This window comes from Colias philodice, chromosome 12 (genome assembly GCF_061535455.1).
Source record: "Colias philodice isolate Cphi_HAF_F1 chromosome 12, ilColPhil1 Martin Lab GWU primary, whole genome shotgun sequence".
Taxonomy (NCBI): Eukaryota; Metazoa; Arthropoda; class Insecta; order Lepidoptera; family Pieridae; genus Colias; species Colias philodice.
In genome coordinates this window covers 4,132,438-4,154,363 of record NC_143097.1, presented here as the reverse complement: position 1 = coordinate 4,154,363, position 21,926 = coordinate 4,132,438, and the positions used below count along the sequence as shown (strand labels likewise).

Here is a 21,926-nt window from a genome sequence, read left to right as displayed (position 1 = left end):
CATTCATTCATTCATACATATATAGTATATATAAGTCAAAGTATGCAGAATTACCTTGGAAAAGCAATAAAAGAAAATGTAGAGTTAGACTGAATGAAACTTACCTACGTAAGTAGGTAGGTAAGTGCAATACTTGCAGGGACTTTTCTTTTGGCTCTACTAATAGCTTGCAAAAATGATTTTCTTGGAATGTTTATAATGAACCTGAGTAGTTCAAAAATTATTTGAACTATTCAGGTTCATAGGCATCTCCGTGACTCCTGCTGCTGCTGACTCCTGCTCTATACACATTAAACATTCTTGTAGAGTCATTTGAATTTTACTTAATTACATATGGTAAAGAATATAATATTAGGTATAACAAGCATAGTAAATACAGCAAAAATATATTTAGCCTTGTTAATTTGTTTATTGATAATCTGAGGCTCTTATCTATGATAGAGTTTTATTTTATTTTATTAGTTGATTGGCAGCTAGGTATATTGATTATAACCAAATATTTGTATTGTAATAATAAAAGGTAAGGAGACTACGTCATGGTAGAGACAATATATTATAGCGTAAGCAAAACACTAATTGCATCATTTAATTAATCACCTGCCAATTTTTATCAATTAACAGAGTTACATAGGCCCATAATAGGCGCAGTGCTCAATCACAATAACTGTATGGAAAGTTGTCACCGTTACTATACATTTAGCACCTAGCCTAGTCAAGTCTATTCAGCATTAATGTATTGAATTTAGTAGCGCATGTGTGTGATTGTTGTAAAAATACGGCGTGACAATAGAAAATATTGCGGTTTGAAGAACACTGCGGCATTGATACTTGACACTTGACAGTGTTCGCCGGACCGCCACAACGTGCAGACGTGTCGCGGCCTCACTCCAGATACCCCAGACATACACGCGGAGCAAGCACAATCCGGGAAATACAAGGAAATCAACAATTGTTACACACGAAACAAACCAACCCGTGTATGTTGCGATTTATCAAACAAATCTGCACCATGAAACCACCGACAAACGTAAGTCCTTTTTTGTAACCTGCTTTTTGCTTAATTGCTCCTCATCACCGACTTTTCTCGGAAATTTTCTGATGTAATATTTATTAATTTAAAGGAATGGTGTAGTCTTATAACTTTCTTGTGAAAAAATGTTATTGACTCTATGTTATGTAAAAGCAAGCATTTTTTTGTTGTATTCTATGCCTCTACATTAAAAAAGCTCTACATTAGAAAAAGTTAGTGGAAAAATGATACAATACTTACTAATTAAAATATTATAATCACATTAAAACACACATGATTATAAAATTAACCTCAATGATATGCTTTGTTCTTTAAGTTTTTTTTATTATAAAAGTTAACGGTAGAGCTACTTGAATATTGATATGATTATCGCCCAAAGGTAATGAGACTTTTTGCGATTGAAATCAGAACACTGAACTTATCGTTCAGTTATTTTTTTTGCGGATGTTATAATGTATGATAAGTTATAATAGCGTATATTTTTTGTTAGTTATGCATAATGTAGAGACTAATAAGTTTTAGTGAGATAAAAGACTCATTAAAAAAAACGTAGAACTTTGTATTTTAAAATATTGATTAATTATGTATCAAATAAAATATAGTTTATTTCATAGTCATTAAACAGCTTATAGAGTTGTAGAGGGTTTTCAATAGCATTAATCACAATAATATTATGTTTGCTATATATCACATTATCAATTTGCTCACATACAAACTGACGATTCATTTTCTAAGAGTTACACCGTACACGTGAACAGCCAATAAATGGAACCTCGAGGGAAGTCAACGATTTTAATAAATAAAAATAGATTTATCACGTGTGATTGATCAATGTACACACGTATCAATTTAACTGATTGATTCGTCGATATTATACAATGTAGCTCTGTCAGTGTAGTGTAGATTCTTCGGTTATAAATAAAAGTTAGAAAAATGTGACAAAAAAAAACTGTATAATACCTATACCTACTTATCGAATGTTTGAATGAAAATTAAGGAACATTAATTAGAGTAATCCATAAATCATAATGAAGTTATATATTTTGTAGTTAATTAAGCTATATTAGAAGTAAATTTGTAAAGTGTTTTATTTCTTTAGCTTATTTATTGTACAGGTACTGAAGACATTTCACTTTCACTTTGATGCTTATCTCCAGTTGGCGACAAATAGTCTAGTCAACGTAGATAGCGTAGCTGTCTGCTGTAGTCTTACAATTTTGCTGAAATTATCTTAGATAAAATAACTTATGAATTTTTTTTAATGTTAGTACATCGAAACCACATGTATAAATAAAATCATTGTCATCAGTGATCAGTACAGATATTTTGAATTTTAGGATTCGAATCAGATTAACTACATAAAGCACTTGAAGTTAGGTAATTACTTCATAAAAAAGATAAGACCTTGCAAATATGTTAATATCAAATAATATGTACAAAATATTCATATCATTACTAAACAAGAAGAAAAAAAACAGTAGAAAATATGCCAAATATCAATATTTATAATACACACCAAAATCATAGAGGTCATGACTCTACATTAGTGAAATCGTTGTGATTTATAAAAATAAGCTAATGGGCGATGGTAATTTTAATTAAGTAATATTAATGAATAATAATTATTATTAACATACTCATAGTCATAGTAATATTAATGAATAATTTATGCGTAGTTTGTGATATTGAGGTCTCCCATGATAACTCGGAAGAATTTTTAGATAATGGACCTTAGAGAAAATTAACTATCACGATAATAATTATGACTCTATAGTGTTTATTCATGGGTGATAAGTAAACAAAGGTATCTTTGTCATATTTGATAAGTAATATGACCTTATTAACTTAACTGACAGGTCAAATTGACTGCGCCAATATAGGGGATCCATAGTAGGTAGTTAAATACAGTACCATCACTTATTGTTTATGCATCAATTAAAGTACAATATCAGATAATTAATTAATGAGTAATAATATTAAGTATGATGATTATCTAATCTAAGTTTTTTAATTGAAACGTACAACACGTACCTAAAGATACATCGAAATATTTTTAAATTAATATTGTGATTTCGAATCTCGATATATAAAGCCGTGAACCTGCATTGCCGAAAATTATATGTTTTTTGAAACTGGTTTAAGTTCAACTTCTTAAATTATAAACAGGTAAGCGAACTTTGGGCCGATGCAAGTTTTTAAACTTTTTAATGGTAGGTAGATAATGACTGGAAATTTTTAAAAGTTCCTAAAAAGGCAGGTTATTTCATTTAAAATATGTAAGATAGATATGAATAGATAAATAAGAATAGATCATAATTTTTTATTGAAATATTTAAAGTTCTTCAGTAGTCGATATACCCTTTGATCACAAACTTTAAAAGATATAATTTAATCCTGACAAACAAACATCTAAAATTGTTACGCTCTTGACGAAATACATCTGATATACCTAACTGATTTTATTTACGCAATCCTGGAAAACGGTTAGTTTTAAACCAACGTATCATATACAATTCAGATCCCTATTCATAGATATTTTTTCAAACAGGCCGCTCTCCTGCATGATGTCGACATTCCAACGAAGAAGGCCACCTTCGGAATGGGGTGTTTCTGGTCAAACGATTCCCTGTTCGGAGTCACACCAGGCGTCATACGGACTAGAGTCGGCTACTCCGGTGGAACTACTAAAAACCCGCATTATAGAAACATGTAAGTTTATTTACTTCTACCTTATAGGTATTTCTATACGTAGGAAGTAGAATTTAATTATACGTCGTCTCAGACAAATATAATTGATAATGGTTGAAATTATTACATTAATAGGAGATATGTGAAGTCATGTCCTATCTTTTTACGAGTCATTTGGCAGACTGATAGATAAATATAGTGTATCTATCACTTAAAATTTCAAACTTCAGTCTGCCTACGGCCGTTGTGTGAGCCGCTCACACGATGCCGATGGTCCGATCTCCTTCCTCTGACGTCGCGATAACTCGCGTAAATACTTAAATAGTACTAATAACGTGAATCGTCAAACGACAGTTCGAAATGAGTATAAATGTATTGAATGTGATGTCGTTATAAATGAACTATTAACTTTTATATCAAATAAGGTTGACACTCTCCCAGAAACTAGTATTATTCAGATATGTTTAAGTACATACTCCTGTGATGAAATAGAATGTGCGAGGCAAATTGTTTATAAGCTGATGGCGCCTAATAAAAAGTTTCTAAGAAGGAAGGATGGATCGGAGCAGAAAAGCTTACAAGAAATTATAAAATTAATAAAAGAATTTGAACCTGACAGTCTACCCAAGTTTGTAGCGAGTAACTTAAATAAACTACCGCCGGTCTCATTCGACCATATTGACGTTACCACATTCCTGAAGGAAATGGCATTGTTAAAAAGTGAAGTCGCTAATATGAAATCTACCTCTACCTCTTGTAATGACTATGTATCAGATATTGTGTACATCAAGACAGAGTTAGAGAACGTTAAACAGTTAATGCACGAGTTGCAATCCTCACGTAACTCGGTTCACTCGTCCTTTCCTAAGTCTTATCGTGATGATAAGAATACTGGAAAACGAAACAATGAATATAATGATACAGGCAGTGGCAGTACAGCGGGCTTGCAAAATGATACGATGGATCATTCAACGCAGGCAATAAGTGGAATCTCACAGCACATTCATAGCGAGTCCGAACCATGTGCAGGCGGCGATAGCACGGGTGCACCGCACGGCGGCCGCTCGCTGACTGCGGCTGCGCTTATTCGTAAGGAGCGGGATTGCGACAAGTTACAGCTGACGCCTATACCTACGTATCGGGATATAATGGTTGGAGATAACGCGATTCGTCAAGAATCTAGTAATTCAAATAACGATGGCTATACTACGGTTACAAAGAAGAAAAAGATATATAAATATCGTAATACTCGCGGTACTTTGCAGAGTACGTCTAAACTGCAAGCGACTATTCCCAATTCTTATATTTATTTGTCACGGGCACAAAAACATATAACAGAAAATGATATTAAAGATTATATAATAAGTATGAATGAAGAATGTTTGGACGTGCAACTGTTGAAACAAAGTAGGGAGACGAATTTTAACTCATTTAAAATATCTATCCTGTCGACAAAACTAAACACTTTTCTAAATAATGAATTCTGGCCGCAAGGTTTAGTTTTTCGTAAATTTAAACAACCGACTGTTAGCAAACCTTTGTAATGGATTGTTGGGATAAAAATATAACTATAATTTCGTACAATTGTAAATCAGTTAAGCGTTCCGTGCAGGAAATTAGGAACCTATGTAACGATGCGGATGTTATTGCGCTGCAGGAGACTTGGCTGATGCCATATGACTTAGGTTTCGTGAATGAAATACATAAAGATTTTGGAGGCTCAGCCAAGTCTTCTGTAGACACATCCACACTTCTGCGTGGTAGGCCATATGGGGGTATTGCTGTCATATGGCGTACGAATCTATTTTCTGAGGTTGAAGTTATACCGTGTGACAGTGATCGAGTCATGGCTGTGCGTCTAGGTAGGGGCGATAGATCTTTTTTGGTGTTTTCTGTCTATATGCCAACAGACAGTGAAGAAAATCTACCAATGTTTACTGAATGTTTGGCACTGATTACTACAGTAATTGAGGCCTCTGACACCGAATGTGCATTTATATGTGGGGATTATAATGCACATCCTGACTCACGATTCGGCAGAGAAATGTCAAATTATTGTAGTGAACAGGACTTGCAGTGTTTAGATATAGACAGGCTTCCGGCAGCCACATATACATACATAAGTGACTCTTACGGGTCGTGTAGATGGCTCGATCACTGTCTTGTAACGGCGGCTGCCGAAATTCTAGTCACTAAAATATATATTAAATATGACTCCTATTGGTCAGATCATTTACCTCTAGTCCTAAATTGTAATTTAAATGTGATAACACCTAAGAAATGTGATAATTATGTCAACCATAATGTTAAATATATGTGGGGTATACGAGATGAAGAGCATATTGCTATTTATACAAAAATGTGTGAACTAAAATTTACTAATATACAAAATAAATATGATAATGAATGTAATTTTATATGTAAAGACTGTGATAGCAATTGTATAAACAACAATCATTTTAAATTATTGGATCAATTTTACTGTGATATTATTTCGATTATGCAATCATCAGCTGAAAGAAGTTTTAATAATAGGAAAAAATGTAAATATAAAATAGTTGGTTGGAATTCACACGTTAAACATTTTCATCTACTCGCTAGGCAAACTTTCCTGGAATGGGTGTCCTACGGTAAGCCGCGTTCGGGATACTATTTCGATGCTATGTTCTCGGCACGTAAAGAATTTAAGACTGCATTAAAATATGTTCAAAAAAATCAAGACAAAATAAAGTTAGATATTTTAGCTCAAAATCATTATACCGGAAATTTTATTGAATTTTGGAAGGAAACTAAGAAAATGGATTACAAAAACGTTTTACCTGCTTGCGTAGATGGACAACAAGATTCTAAAGCTATAGCTAATCTTTTCAAGGCACAGTTTAATACGAACCCTATAGCTAATGCAAATGTCAATGGTAATGTGTATGTATCAACTTCAGCTGAGACCGTACAATCAACTGAGAAACATAAGCAAAGTAATAATATCATAACATCTAAGGACGTTTCTCAGGTGATTAAAAATATGAAGCGCGGAAAGTCACCGGGTCATGATGCTCTTAGTATAGAACACGTTTTATATGCTGGTAAAAACATCTACCCTGTTCTGGCTCAATTTTATACTCTCTGTCTCAAACATTGCTATTTACCTAAGGATTTAATTAAAACTATAGTTATCCCTGTCCCTAAGAATAAAACCGGTAGTATCTCGAGCGTGGCTAATTATCGACCTATCTCGCTGGCAACAATTGTGGCCAGGATACTTGAAAAAATTTTGCACTCCAAATTGTCACCATATATTAATATTGACGATGCCCAATTCGGTTTTAGACCTGAATTGGGAACTGATATGGCTATATATACATTAAAAGAAATTGTTAACTGTTATAATAATCAGAATACTAGTGTATATGCATGTTTTTTAGACTTAAGTCGTGCCTTTGATACCTTGAACCATGATATATTATGGAAAAAAGTTCGCAGCAGTGATGTTTCTTCCGACGTTGTTGGTCTTTTTACATATTGGTATGATAATCAGACGAACAGCGTTAGGTGGGGCAGTACTCTATCCGACAGCTATATTCTCCCGTGTGGTGTTAGACAGGGTGGAGTAACCTCTCCCGATCTGTTTAACTTATATATTAATGATTTGATTGTGGAGCTGAGTAGGACTGAAGTTGGACTCAAACTAGATGGCAGATATGTCAATAATTTGAGTTATGCTGATGATATGGTCCTACTCAGCCCCTCAATCAAAGGGCTACGAAAACTTGTTGGCATATGTGAAAGATATGCTCTTTCACATAGTCTACAGTATAATGTAAAGAAAACAGAAATGTTGATATTCAGATCGGGTAAGGGACCGGATAACATTCCGCCAATCTGCATTAACGGTCACCCTATTAAAATAGTAGATAGCTTTAAGTATCTTGGCCACATTGTTACATCCAAAAGAAAAGATGATGCCGATATTGAGCGACAACGACGTGCCCTCTGTGTCGTCGGCAATATGATCATCCGGAAATTTCGTAGGGCATCCAATTCCGTTAAAGTTCATTTATTTAAGACTTTCTGTCAGTCCCTCTATACTTGTCAACTTTGGACTAATTACACCAAAAAAGCATACGATGGCATTCGAGTAGAGCACAATAACATCTTCCGATATTTGATGGGGCTCGACAAATTTTGCAGCGCTTCGGAGATGTATACCAACTTTAGAGTAAACTCCTTGAATGCCATCCAGAGACACAGGATTGCTACATTTATGTCCAGAGTTGACAAGTGTAGAAATAAAATTGTACGCAGTCTGGCTGACAGAAATATAACTAGTAGTTTGTATAAAACTTGGATCTCAATTATTATGAGATAATTAAGTAATGGCTTTATATTTTTTTTTTTTTTTTCATTGGTGTATTAAAATTATTAAAATTGTATACATGTAAATTATGGGACTAAATTGTTCTGAAATAAAGAATTTATTATATTATATATTATTAAAATATTTCTAAAACTGTTAACTGTTCTTAGTTACTAAACTTAGTTACACCGTTAAACAGATTAACTCTTATTGTTGATATAAATTTAAGCAAGCGTTTACAAGAATAAAACAATAAATTCTGAAGCGTTTTCGTTTCTCTAAAAAATGCTGAAACAAAATGGCAACAAATCATGACCCATCGGGATGTAATTTGCCGCGAAACCTCTACATTTTATATGAATGTCTAAAAAAAGAACACAATACATTGTGTTTTTTTTAAATGAGCAATAAACATGTTACAATTACATATACATTATACGCTTACGTATTTAGAATTGGTAGTAGAGCTTTTTTACAATCGAAAGTCGTTTAAAAACGAATAGATAATTTCTTTTTGTTATATATTTGTAGAGTACGTACCCAGACAGTAAATTATTTATGTCAAGGTTAATTATTATTTTATCTGCATTTTAAATATATTTTGCTAAGTGATTCAGCGTAATGATATAATATGTACGCGTGATTTTAGTTGATGTCTTGATGACGATAGCATGATATTATCATTTGAAAAATCATTCGTCATGAATATACTTACATAATTTATTTAGTAACAAATAACTTTATTTCATAATATTTTGCAATCTATCTATTATTATTACAAAAAGTCGTAGTTACACCACTTATAACTCAAAAACGGAGTACAAATTTCCGTTTTTGAGATGAGAAATACAATTTACAGTTTACAACATAGGTACTTAACTACAATAATTTCAATGTGAGAGGCATATAATATCACATCACAGTGTATTTTATTATAATTTGTAAAAGATTATCTTTGTCGTGATACCATGAATGATGAAAGATTAGAAAATTGTAATATTTTATGGCACAATCGTGAACATAAGATCTACATTCTACATATCTGCTAGCTGTTTAAAATACATTGTCATCGTCTCTATGATAATATACGAGTATGAATTTCATATAATATCATTGATATTAATAAATCATAATGAAAATAGATAGTTTTACGATGAATGAGTAAGAACATGGTAATTATATCGAACATGTGTTTACGTACGGAGTAAAACGTAGTATCTACGTAGGTTAATGCACTTACACGAGTCGGTTGCGTAATTCATTTATTATTGTTTTTGTATTATTATATTATGTATGTATTTTTATATTACCTGCGTGTTCCACTAAACATAAACTGACACAATCATCAGATATTTTTTTATCGTCTCTCAATTTATTCAAAATTAAATTCAAATTTTTTGCAAAACTTGAAAGATAAGTTTTAATTATCAAACACTAAATAATCAAAATACTTTTAGGTTGATGTTTGTCTGACCTTGATTTGTGCCTTTTAATTTGAATACATAATTATATTCATAAATATCCGTCAAGCATTTTATGTGAAATAAAATATCTTTGTATTAAAGCATGGGCAGGCAATTAACACGGTAGCAGCTTATCATATTATTATTATTCTTTCACAGAAAGACACGTGTGGCAATTTGATTCCGATGCATTACTTTACATTACCTATTGCATATTCATTACTTAGATAATAGTAACAAAGATTGCTATATTTTAATTATTAATGTCATAGAAAAGAAAAAAATAATTATATAAATTAAAATAATATGTGAGTCGCGCTATAGCCAAAATAGATGAATCAGTTGTTAAATATATTTCTCAACGTAGAATAATATTAAAATAATGGACATAAAATGGCTCTATATGTAGAGTTTGCTATTCACATTCAAAAAAAGAGCGTGAGTGCCGAGCACACGTGTCAGAAGTAAAACTTCTTTGGTAAGATTCAAAGATACCAGTATCGTCGCCTTACCCCATTACGTTACGGTATAGCCATGACGACCTTGAAATTTTACTCTCAACGCGCCTAAAGAAGTTTCGCTTCAAAAATATAAAACTATACTAACAACACTATCAACTTTAACCACAAAACATTAATAAAAACCCAAAACGTACATTGTATATAGCGGAAGTAGAAAATATACATCTCTGCTATAAAAGTATAATTAAAAGATTGTAAAATTGTTCGAGCCAAGGTTCCGTCGCAAGGCCAAGGCGATAGTCGATTAGTCTGTGACATGCGTCTACGCATGACACTATTTTTGGCGGCTTGACCGACTTGCGATAAAAACAAAAAAGTAGGGAAACCGTTGTATGGGCCAGATGAGGGTATTAAAAAAGTATAGCCACCTACAACGTATAAATTAAAATACAATTAACCTACTAACACAATTGTTCGTGAAATTTCAGGTCCTTGATATGTTTTAAAATAAAAGACTTATGTTAATAATAGTGATGACGATGGAATTTCATAATATTATGAAACATCACTCGTTGGACACATAATATGTACATTCATAATATGTATGTATGTGTTTATTGTATTACGATCTCAGGGCTATTTATCGAATTACTTCACAAAATTACACTATAAGTCATATTCTCATCCTTTTCTTAAATTGATAATAATTGTTGCAATATAGGTTATATAGGTAGATAGGTAGGTACTTACTTTCTTTATTATAAAGGTGTAAATTGTAGACTGATGTATTACCTAGGTAAGTAAATAATAATAGATATAAAACGGATGTAGCAAATCCAATTAATTTATTATGCACATTAATAACGCTAACACATTTTTAGGGTTCCGTAGCCAAAATGGCAAAAACGGAACCCTTATAGTTTCGTCATGTCCGTCTGTCCGTCTGTCCGTCTGTCCGTCTGTCACAGCCGATTTACTCGGAAACTATAAGTACTACAGTGATGAAATTTGATGGGAATATGTGTTGTATGAACCGCTACAAAAATATGACACTAAATAGTAAAAAAAAGAATTGGGGGTGGGGCCCCCCATACATGTAACTGAGGGATGAAATTTTTTTTTCGATGTACATACCCGTGTGGGGTATCAATGGAAAGGTCTTTTAAAATGATATAAAGTTTTCTAAAAAACATTTTTCTTAAAGTGAACGGTTTTTGAGATATCAGCTCTCAAAGTCGTAAAAAGTATGTCCCCCCCCCTCTATTTTTATAACTACGGGGTATAAAATTCTAAAAAAAATAGAGGTGATGCATGCTAATTAACTCTTTCAACGATTTTTGGTTTGATCAAAGTATCTCTTATAGTTTTTGAGATAGGTTGATTTAACTGTAATTTATTATATTTGCTGCTACGGAACCCTTTGTGCGCGAGCCCGACTCGCACTTGGCCGGTTTTATTAATTGTTATTTCCTAGAAAAGTGGAAAACTAATTATTTAATGTTATGCTAAAAGCTTATCCATTGGCTTAAACGTTTTTAATTCAATTAATCGTAGATTGTCTTAATGCTAATTGAATAGGTGCAAGTAATTAATAAACACATAGTTAATTAATATATTATTAACTAGCTGCTGCACCCTCCGACTCTGACCCGGTATAACGTTTTTTTAAGGTTTTCCGTTTTTCAGCTTTATTTTCGTTTTATTATAAACGTTTTTGGAAAAAAAAACGAATACTCGTAGCATACAGTACTTACTTGATATAAGGTAGAACCGTAGGAGGTTCTTTGATCTTTCTATTATATTTCTACAACGTATTCAAAAACTAGCTATTTTAAAATGTTAAAGATAATATTTTTTTTTTATCTTTACAGTGGAGACCACACGGAAGTGATAGAAATAGATTTCGATCCTAAGAGCGTCACGTATGAAGACTTGTTGGAGATGTTTTGGGCTAACCACGAGTATGGTCTAACTACTAAGTTGAAAAGACAGGTAATTTGTCTTTTTTACTATTTATTATTGTATATTTCATATTTATTATTGTACTAGCTGTTGCCCGCAGCTTCGCCTGCGTGGAAAAGATAAATTTTCATGGTACAAACTTTCATCCCCTATTTGATCCCCTTGGGGGATGAATTTTCTAAAATCCTTTCTTAGGGGACGCCTACGTTATGACATCTACCTGCAAGCCAAATTTCAGCCCGATACGTCCAGTGGTTTGGGCTGTGCGTTGATAGATCACTTATTTAGATTTCTATGGTCCGCGTATTCTCTTGAAGTATACAAGAAAAGCAAATTTTCATTGTATTTGATCGTAACAAATATTATATTATGTTTATCACCTATTCTTATATTTATTGGAATATAGTATAAATGATAACTATACATTGTTTCAATTGTATCACAGACTAATAATAATATACTACGTAGATTGTATTATTGATTTTATAATAATAAATTGATAATAAACTTCAATTTCATGTATAGAAATATCTATAAAACAGAACAATAATACATTGAATGTCTACTACCACATTCAAAAAATGCTATGGCAAAAATATTCTGGTTTCATTTTAATGATTCAACACCACCTCGTTGTTTTCTGCTGTAGGGAAATTTGAAAAACGCCTACATAATTTTCGGCTTCTCCCTGCTTCTGAAACTAGGTCCTCAACCTACATACTATTAACCAATGAGGCAGCTAGCTCTTCTTTATTCCACCACACCTTCTTAAAAATATTGTTGTATTTTAGTAGAATAACTTCTGAAATTACTGATGAATTTTTAACCACTAGATTCTACATTATCTATGCGAGAAGTTAGTTATATGATATTAAAAATCCCTCTTTCTTTACGTATATGTGAATTGACATATAAATTCCTCATTCCAGTACCAATCCATGATTCTGTACCACGACGAGGAGCAGCGGACAGCAGCCGAGGCGTCCCATAAAGAGATGCAAGTTCGTTGCAACGGACAGTTGAGGACTGAAATCGCACCTGCAGGAACCTTTTATCCAGCTGAAGAGTAAGTTTATAAGAATAATTGTAAAATTAAAAACATATGGGGGATCCTAAATTCATTGTTCTAGGAAACATTTCGCTCTAACTTTAAGTTAGGTAGGTACAGGTTAGCGCGTTGTTGAATAAAAAGGTGTCATGTTATACATATCTATAATATAAAAATGAATCGCAAAATGTGTTGGTAAGCGCATAACTCGAGAACGGCTGAACCGAATTCGATAATTCTTTTTTTATTATATTCCGTTAAGTACGAGGATGGTTTTTATGTAGAGAAAACGTAAATATGTACCACGGGCGAAGCCGGGGCGGACCGCTAGTTTAGTATAAAAATGTATGTATAGGAATTGTAAGCATTCCTTAATCTAACAAGGTATCGGAACAATAAAATATTCTAAACAAATTATTGTCTGGATCTGTATTTTCCGCTAGTTGTTTTGTCACACAATCTTTTCAATGTTAGATACATTACTGACTTAGCAATAAGATTGGCCTCGATTTCCTAGTCACATTTATTCAAACGGGGCACTGCACCACTATTCTGTTTGCGTATGGATATCGATTATTATTAATTATGTCAAGGTCCACGTTTTAGCGTGATCTGTTGCCAATGGTGGCACTTAACCTTACCATTTATATGTCGCGTGCATTTTCCTCTGCTACAATGTTGATGAGATGAAAGACAAGAATTCAAAGATTAGTTTGACAGTTGTAAAGCGGTATATTTTTAAAGTAATTTATTGTCCTTTTTTGTAAAATTTATGTTGTTTCTTGCGTAACATAATCTGTGTTACTTACCTGTATCGAAAAAAAGAAGCAAATCTTTTGGCGGAATTGTTATCTATTCACCGTGAAAAATTCCTCATAATCTTAATACCTAGATAAATACCTAAGCTTATACCTATTCCAAAGAATACAGCTATTTTTTATTTATATTTTATATATATATACATATTTGCAATTTAGCTGCTTAATGAATTTTGATTAGAGTTAGTAAGAGGTCGATGATTTTGATCTTGATATCATTTCAATTGATATCAATTTAATTCATAAATTGCGAACTACAGCCATTATTTATAAGTTATTTTTATACCGTCAACTGTGTAACATTTTTTCGGTTTCATGAAGCTTCAAAATCCTCTAAATTTCTACACATTTTTATTTTTATTTTACAGCTATCACCAAAAATACAGATTGCAAGGTCACAAAGATTTGTGCCGCAGCCTTGGCCTAGATTCTTCGAAGTTGCAAACATCACATTTGGCGGCAAGACTCAATGGCTACCTCGTGGGAATTGGTGGGAAAACGCAATTCGAACAAGAAGTCGTGCGATTGGGTTTAACAGAGAAACAAGCAGAATATGTGCGAAGAGAATTGGAAAGAAACGAGGGTGGTGGACTCGCTTGCTAAATGTTTTAACATTTCCGCATAGATACTTACGATTAATTATATTTCTCTCTAATTGTTTTGGTAAATAATGCAGATTGCTGATAAGACTCAGGTCTAAAGAAAAAAAGGCGTTAATTTTCCATATGTTTTACGCAAATTCAATAATCAGTATTTTTATAATGAAGAATGAGTAATGTTTCAAAGATCTGTCTTATAAATTTTGCTTTTAAAATTAATTAAGTAAAATATATTTTATTGTGAAATGCAAAACGATATGAAATATTGAGGGTTTCGCTTGTATAACATTTTAACTTTTGATGAAAATTTTGAATACTATAACAGTATATTTTGTTTCATCTTCTTACACAATGGTAAAGAAGAAAAAAGTCTTTTGTACTTGTCCATTCCACGTCCTTTTTCAGGGGATTTTTGTTAAGTTTTCGTTCCTTTTAATGTACGGTTTATTTAAGTAATACAGTATTGTTACAGAAAAATAAATGATTGCACGTGATTTGAATCTGATTTTCAAATTTAAAATCATTATTTTTGAGACAATATAATAATTGGAATTGTGGTAACACTTGTAGATTATATTTTTAATAGTTAAGGAATTTATGTACACACTACATAAAAGTATTTTTAGAGAATATGGTTGTTTTATTTTTTATCTAAGTAATTTCTATGCCTTAGCTTTTGCCGTATGAACAGAAAAGAACCTTGATTATGCTGTTTTTTAAAAACATAGATCATTTTAATTTTTTTTTTCATGACGAAACTACATACCTTCTATTTGCTCGTGATTGAATTCGAAATAACATATACCTAATTAATATGTTTAGAAATTGCAGTAAGTTAATTTATTTTACAAAATACATATAGAGTACCTAGTCACAATTTATTATCTTTTCCATTTTCTCAAGAGGCTTCAGTATCATGAATGTTAGTTCTTTATTTACCTCGCAGGAACCAGGAAGAGGATTCTTGCTTGCAATCTTTTTTTTATAAAGTTTTCATCTTGAAAAGTATTGAAATCAATATATAACGGCTATGTAACGCTAATTACTATCTACCCACTTAAACAATTTGCCTAAGTATTAATTCTGGCAAAACAAAAACTAACAACAGGTTATTTAGTAATGAGTATAATAATTAATATAATATGTATTCAAAATTAATCTATAGCAAATATTTACTGGAGATCCTTATTCAGATTGGACCGCCTCCTTGGTACAGTGGTTGACGCGTGAGCGTAGACCGAGGGGCCTTGGGTTCGATTCCCGGTGGAGACGAAGAAAAAAAAGTCTCGGTCTGGCAGGAGTCAGGACACAGAAGGCTGATCACCTACTAGTCCCTAAAGAAAATCGATCAGTGAAACAGATGTATGCATAATGCATCTGCCCCTTACCCCACTTGGGGACACGGGACTTCACTTTTATTCAGATTGAATTCATATATTTTATTTCAGTAGGTAATTATTTTTCAACAACTGCAACTTTCCTGCCATCTTTTAATTGAAGTAGAAATTAATAACTGAAAGGTAAATAATAGGTTTTACATAGTGTTCATCTTGATCGCTAGATGTCACTGCAATTCACATTTCAAACGATTAGATACTTCATAAATCATAACTTTGAACGAAAAATAATTAAGTAGCTACTTCTGTCTGCGTCTAGTTTAAATGGTATATTTATGTATTACCTACCTCACAACTCAAACTCATACCACTGATAATATAATACTATAATAATACTACTTAAATACTAACACTCATACTTACTTACAGATAATTTTGCATTACTAATTTTCTTCTTAATTAATAGGTAGGTACATCAGCTTTATATGTATAAATTGAATTACGTTTCTCTTCTGTTTCTGTACTACCCAGAGCAGAGTAGAGCTTACCTACGTAGGACTATTTACTAATCTGTGGTAGAGCCTGATTGAAAAGAAAACACCTAGTAAACCATGATCTTCTCTCTCAAATATAATTACATAATATTAATTACAATTCTATAGCGTTAAAAGAATTTACCTACTTTAATTTCTCTTTGTCGAGTAATAATGCATCTACACTAATAAATATTGATAATATCATAAAAAAACATTGCGTTACATTAAATCTATAAAGTAAGCTTGATATTAGGTTGGATACCAATAATTAGACAATTTCTAAAAACTATTCAAAATCACTTCAATATGGAGGAATATAATTATAAATATTATGAACCTACCTATATGTTTTTGAACTGTATTTTTTAATAACTCTTACATCTAACAGTTAACACTATTTTATATTGCGGAATGTCAACATATTGTAGTAGGCAAGTACTAAGTAGTAGGTAATATAAAAAGGTTTATCGGAAACACGCATCGGCATGACTATCACGATGCATGGTTACAAACGCATAATAGTCATTGTTTTATATTCCCCGTGTAACTTCGGCGTAATAGATGTGTTTACGTTCTCAAAGCTTAGATAGTTTTATTAGATAATAAATTGTATTCTCAAGCTTTGTTCTCTTGGAGTAATAATCAGCATAACGTGTCATAAAATATTTAATAATAGCATCACGGCAACAGAATTTTCTTCCGCATATTTCATTTTCCAAGTTCAAATTTTCTTTTCGTGGCGAGAAATATATGATCAGAAGAAAAATTAAGATCTAACTCAAATATTACGTACGTATACATATAAAAGCCATCTGCCATATCATCCCAAATAAGAATAATATTATTTTTATCATATTTTATTAGAAATCGAGTTGAAAACTCAACCACAGACTCAACAGGAGCGACTACGACATCTGCAGGACTGATAGCGTAGCACGTATTGAAGGTAGAACCGAAAATTCTAAAGGCCCCCCCTATCATCGAAGCATGCATAGATTATTTTCATTATAAATGACATGTAAACACTTACCATATTTTTTATAAACTAAATAGTAGGAACAATTTTACTATTTAGTGATTTCAATTTCATGACTCTACTGCTATTTTCCAACAAGATAAACATCTATGAATAAAATGCATATTGTTCAATGATACGACTAGGTGTTATCTCTTGCATTATGTATTTTGGCGCCCCTTACGATCTGGCTGGCGCCTATAGCTGGCTAGAGCCACTGGCTAGAGTCACTGGCTAGAGCTATAACTGGCTATAGACACTAGGCTCCACTCGCTCTACCCCAGAACGGATACTGAGGAGCAATTTTTAAGAGTAGACTAGTAAAATGGAAGCATTTCAGTTGAACGAATTGAAAAAGTTATATTTCACTAATCAGTGACATTTTCCACTAATTTAATGGAGCTGTAGAAGACATGTGAGTTGTGGCATAGTATATGACGAATCACGAAAGCTGTTTATTTAATTTTTTTTAGGAATTTCGAATGTATCCAGAAAAATATACCTAAATGTATGTTTCACGTTTTGCAATGATTTGCGAGCTGTAAGAATGAGTAAACGGTTTGTAGGTAAACATGTATGTATTGTAAACTCATAGATATTATAATATTTATGTTAGCATTAGCATTCTGAAGGCGATCGACCTCACGATACCGTGGAGGTCACTAAAAAGTATGTAATCGATGGATATTAGATACGCATTTCTATTAGTTATTCTGTATTTTATTCCCAAATGCCCCTATTATTAAAGTATCGGGTCACGTGTGTTCAGTTTAATATAGCATCCTGCGTACCTACCATATATTGCTTTAGGCAGTTTCGGAAGCCAACAATGAATTGAAATAATTGAGCATTTATTAGTCCCCTTTGGATTTACTTACAACTTTTTACATCTGGACTAAAGAGTTAAAGGGGCCTCAAGCCTTCCCCTATATTGATTTACAGTAACAACTATTTAAATTCCTATAACTTAAAACCTTCTGACCAGCGGTGCTTCAAAGGTTAGGATGTCCACCATAGTTCCGACTTCATTCAAAAAGTCGAAACATATATCCAGAAAAATTTGTGATTGTGCGGAACAATCGTGGTCCTGTGTAGACCTGGAACTTATGCCGGCGGACAGTCATACATTTGTAAGTGATGCGCACGGCTGTCGGCGCTGGCTCGACCACTGTCTTGTGACAAGTGCCGCGCGGCAATCCGTGTCCGCGGCCTGTGTGTTGTATAATACTTATTGGTCTGATCATTACCCTGTATCTATACGATGTAACTTTAATTTGCTTAAACCTAAGATTTCTATACCTACTACTTGTATAAATAGGGTAGTCTGGGGCGAACGTGACTCAACTCAGATAACGAAATTTAAAACTGTATGTCACTCTAGACTTCGTGAGATTAATTTTCCTTCAGAATTAAGAAGCTGCTCAGATGATATGTGTCGTAACCAAAATCATAAAATCCTATTAGATAACATGTATGACGAGATTATTTCTATTCTGTCGGAGGCCGCTATTAGTAGTTATAATGTTACCGAAAAGCGTAGATGTAAATACATTACCGGGTGGAATAGGCACGTCCGCGGCGCTCACGAGAAGGCTCGGCTATGTTTTCAGGCTTGGTTGTATGGGGGTAAGCCCGGGGCCGGCCGTCTTTATGATGATATGTGTGAAACAAGGCGCACTTTTAAATCAAAATTAAAGTGGTGTCAGAATAACCAACAGCAAATAAAAATGGATATTATTGCTGAACTTCACTCAAACAAGAAATTTGGTCAGTTCTGGAAAAACACCAATAAAATGAATCATAAGCCGGGCCTCCCCGTCAGCGTGGCGGGAGTGCACGAGCCAAGTGAGATTGCCACCTTGTTCTCCCACCATTTCAGGGTGGACTCGCCTCTGGGGCCAGCGCGGCAGGGGCCCGATGCTGAGGAAGGTGGTGAGCGTAGTGTTTATTTTACTACGAAGGAAGTGCGTGCGGTGATCAAAGGCATGGTGAGGGGTAAATCCCCGGGTCACGACAGCCTTAGCATCGAGCACCTGCAGCACGCAGGTGTACACCTACCCAGAGTGCTTGCTATGTTTTTTACCCTGTGTTTAGGCCACTCCCATCTGCCCGATAATCTAATGCGTACTATAGTTGTACCAATCATCAAAAATAAAACTGGTGATACATCGGATGTAAACAACTATAGACCGATCTCACTAGCTACAGTGGTCGCCAAAGTACTGGACAGTCTGCTTGGTCAGCACCTGGATAAACACGTCTCGTTAAACGACGCTCAGTTTGGTTTCAGGCCCGGGCTTTCCACCGAGAGTGCTATCCTGTGTCTCAAGCAGACTGTACAGTATTACACGAGTAGAAAGACTCCAGTCTATGCATGTTACCTCGATTTATCCAAAGCATTCGATCTTGTATCGTACGATATTCTATGGGGTAAATTAAGGAATGAAACTTGTCTACCTAGGGAAATTGTGGAATTGTTTATGCATTGGTATAACAATCAAAAGAATTTTGTAAGATGGGCAGGCTCTCTTTCGGGGGAGTATGGGCTGGAATGCGGGGTGAGGCAGGGGGGGTTGACCTCCCCCATGCTTTTCAGCCTGTACGTCAACCGACTGATCGATGAGCTCAGCAGCACCGGCATAGGGTGTCATATAGATGGAGTCTGCATGAATAACATCAGCTACGCAGACGATATGGTGCTGCTGAGCCCGTCGATTGGTGCCTTACGAAAGCTCTTAAAAATTTGTGAATCCTACGCAGTGGCTCATGGGCTCAAATACAACGCGAAAAAGAGTGAAATAATGATTTTCAGGCCGGACAACAAGCGATACACATTTGTTCCGAATTTCACTCTGAGTGGTACAGCTCTAAACAAAGTCGAGCAATTTAAGTATTTGGGCCACTGGGTCACCGAAGACCTTAAGGATAGTGTGGACATTGAAAGGGAGCGCAGAGCGCTGTCTGTCCGATGCAACATGTTGGCCCGCAGGTTTTCACGGTGCACGGGGACTGTCAAAGTTGCACTTTTTAAAGCGTACTGTCAGTCCTTTTACACCTGCAGCCTGTGGGTTAACTATACACAGCGGACATACAGCGATCTGCGCGTTCAATACAATAACGCGTTCCGGGTGCTGATGGGGCTGCCGCGCCACTGCAGCGCCTCCGCGATGTTCGCGGCGGCTGACACAGACGGCTTTGCGGCCATCATGCGTAAACGGTGCGCATCTATCATGCGCCGCACGCGCGACAGTCCCAACACCATCCTGCGCGCGCTGGCGGACCGGTGGGACTCTCCGATGCTGGCGCGCTGGATACGGCTGCACGCAGTCGTTTAGTGATTTACCGCCATCATCGGGAAGTCCACCCGGACCTGCCACTTTATGTTTATTTTAGGTTAAAAAAAAAAAAAAAAACATTCTTTATTACTAACACTAGTATGTAAGCTCGCAATTGTACTAACACTATATGGATGTAATCTTAGGATGAATCTGAAATAAATGATTATTATTATTATCTCAATTCCATAATACTCGGGTACCATCATAAGGAAGGTACCCGGTCCTTTGGAAGGCTTACGTGGGGACACGGATCCAACACGCAGAGGCCCTTTCGAGAACTTTACTGTGTTGTGGGACACCAGCCGCAGCCTGCCCATGACTGCACTATAGAGATACAGCCCTGGGCAGTCCGCGGCCGATGTAGGACTATTGCAAGATAAGGGAATAAAATAAACTGGGCTATGGAATGGGATGTTAATGGACCGGAATTAAGGACTATGGAAGACTATGGCACCTGCCTTTCTACTAAGATATAGCAAAAAATTGTTGGCAGGTGGTGACTCGCCCTCTCACTGTATGGGCCCCCGAAATAAGTCGCTGCAATAGTGCGACAAGGGGGCAACATATTGTGAGCAGCTAAGGGTGGAGAGGCGTCCCTGGACTTTAAACTACGATCACGCGCTCCCTGAGGGTCCAGCATCACGTGCCCACTCGCCACTTACGCTTCGCATCCACCCTTCGAGCTAAAAGCTCTCGCGACTCCACTCTGGCCGGCCGGTTAAGGCAAGCCAGAGGTGGGGGTCCTGTCCTCCTCAGGCTTCACTCCGACCGGCCGGTGAAGGCAAGCCGGAGATGAAGACAGGGGCCTCCCCCGGGAGCACTCGGTTCCCGCGGGGTCGCTACTCCCCGACACCCCGCCACAAGGTGTCCTGCGGGTTGACTGATTGCACGGGTGGAATATCTATTGTCACATAGACAATAGATATTCCAACCGTGGGCGATGGGGTCGTCACATCCCTACGCCGTTATTATTATTATTATGTGTATCTCATCCATAATACTCGGGTACCATCATAAGGAAGGTACCCGGTCCTTTGGAAGGCTTACGTGGGGACACGGATCCAACACGCAGAGGCCCTTTAGAGAACTTTACTGTGTTGTGGGACACCAGCCGCAGCCTGCCCATGACTGCACTATAGAGATACAGTCCTAGGCAGTCCGCGGCCGATGTAGGACTATTTCGAGATATGGAAAACAAAATAAACTGGGCTATGGAGTGGGATGTTAAATGGGCCGGTATTTAGGGGCTATTGGAAACTATGGCACCTGCCTTTCTA

General features: G+C 35.1%; 2 protein-coding genes across 2 annotated transcripts; both read left to right on the top strand.

The window, feature by feature from the left end:
* Positions 1-816: 816 nt before the first annotated feature.
* MsrA (methionine sulfoxide reductase A) lies at positions 817-15,053 on the top strand. Its single transcript, XM_089701394.1, has 5 exons — positions 817-1,027; positions 3,579-3,739; positions 11,868-11,988; positions 12,888-13,024; positions 14,193-15,053. Exons 1-5 carry the CDS (start codon positions 980-982, stop codon positions 14,425-14,427), a joined length of 702 nt encoding a protein of 233 aa, XP_089557520.1. The 5' UTR covers positions 817-979; the 3' UTR covers positions 14,428-15,053.
* Positions 15,054-18,385: 3,332 nt separating this feature from the next.
* Positions 18,386-21,926, top strand: LOC149483902 (uncharacterized). Its single transcript, XM_089701393.1, has one exon. It carries the CDS (start codon positions 18,418-18,420, stop codon positions 20,644-20,646), a length of 2,229 nt encoding a protein of 742 aa, XP_089557519.1. The 5' UTR covers positions 18,386-18,417; the 3' UTR covers positions 20,647-21,926.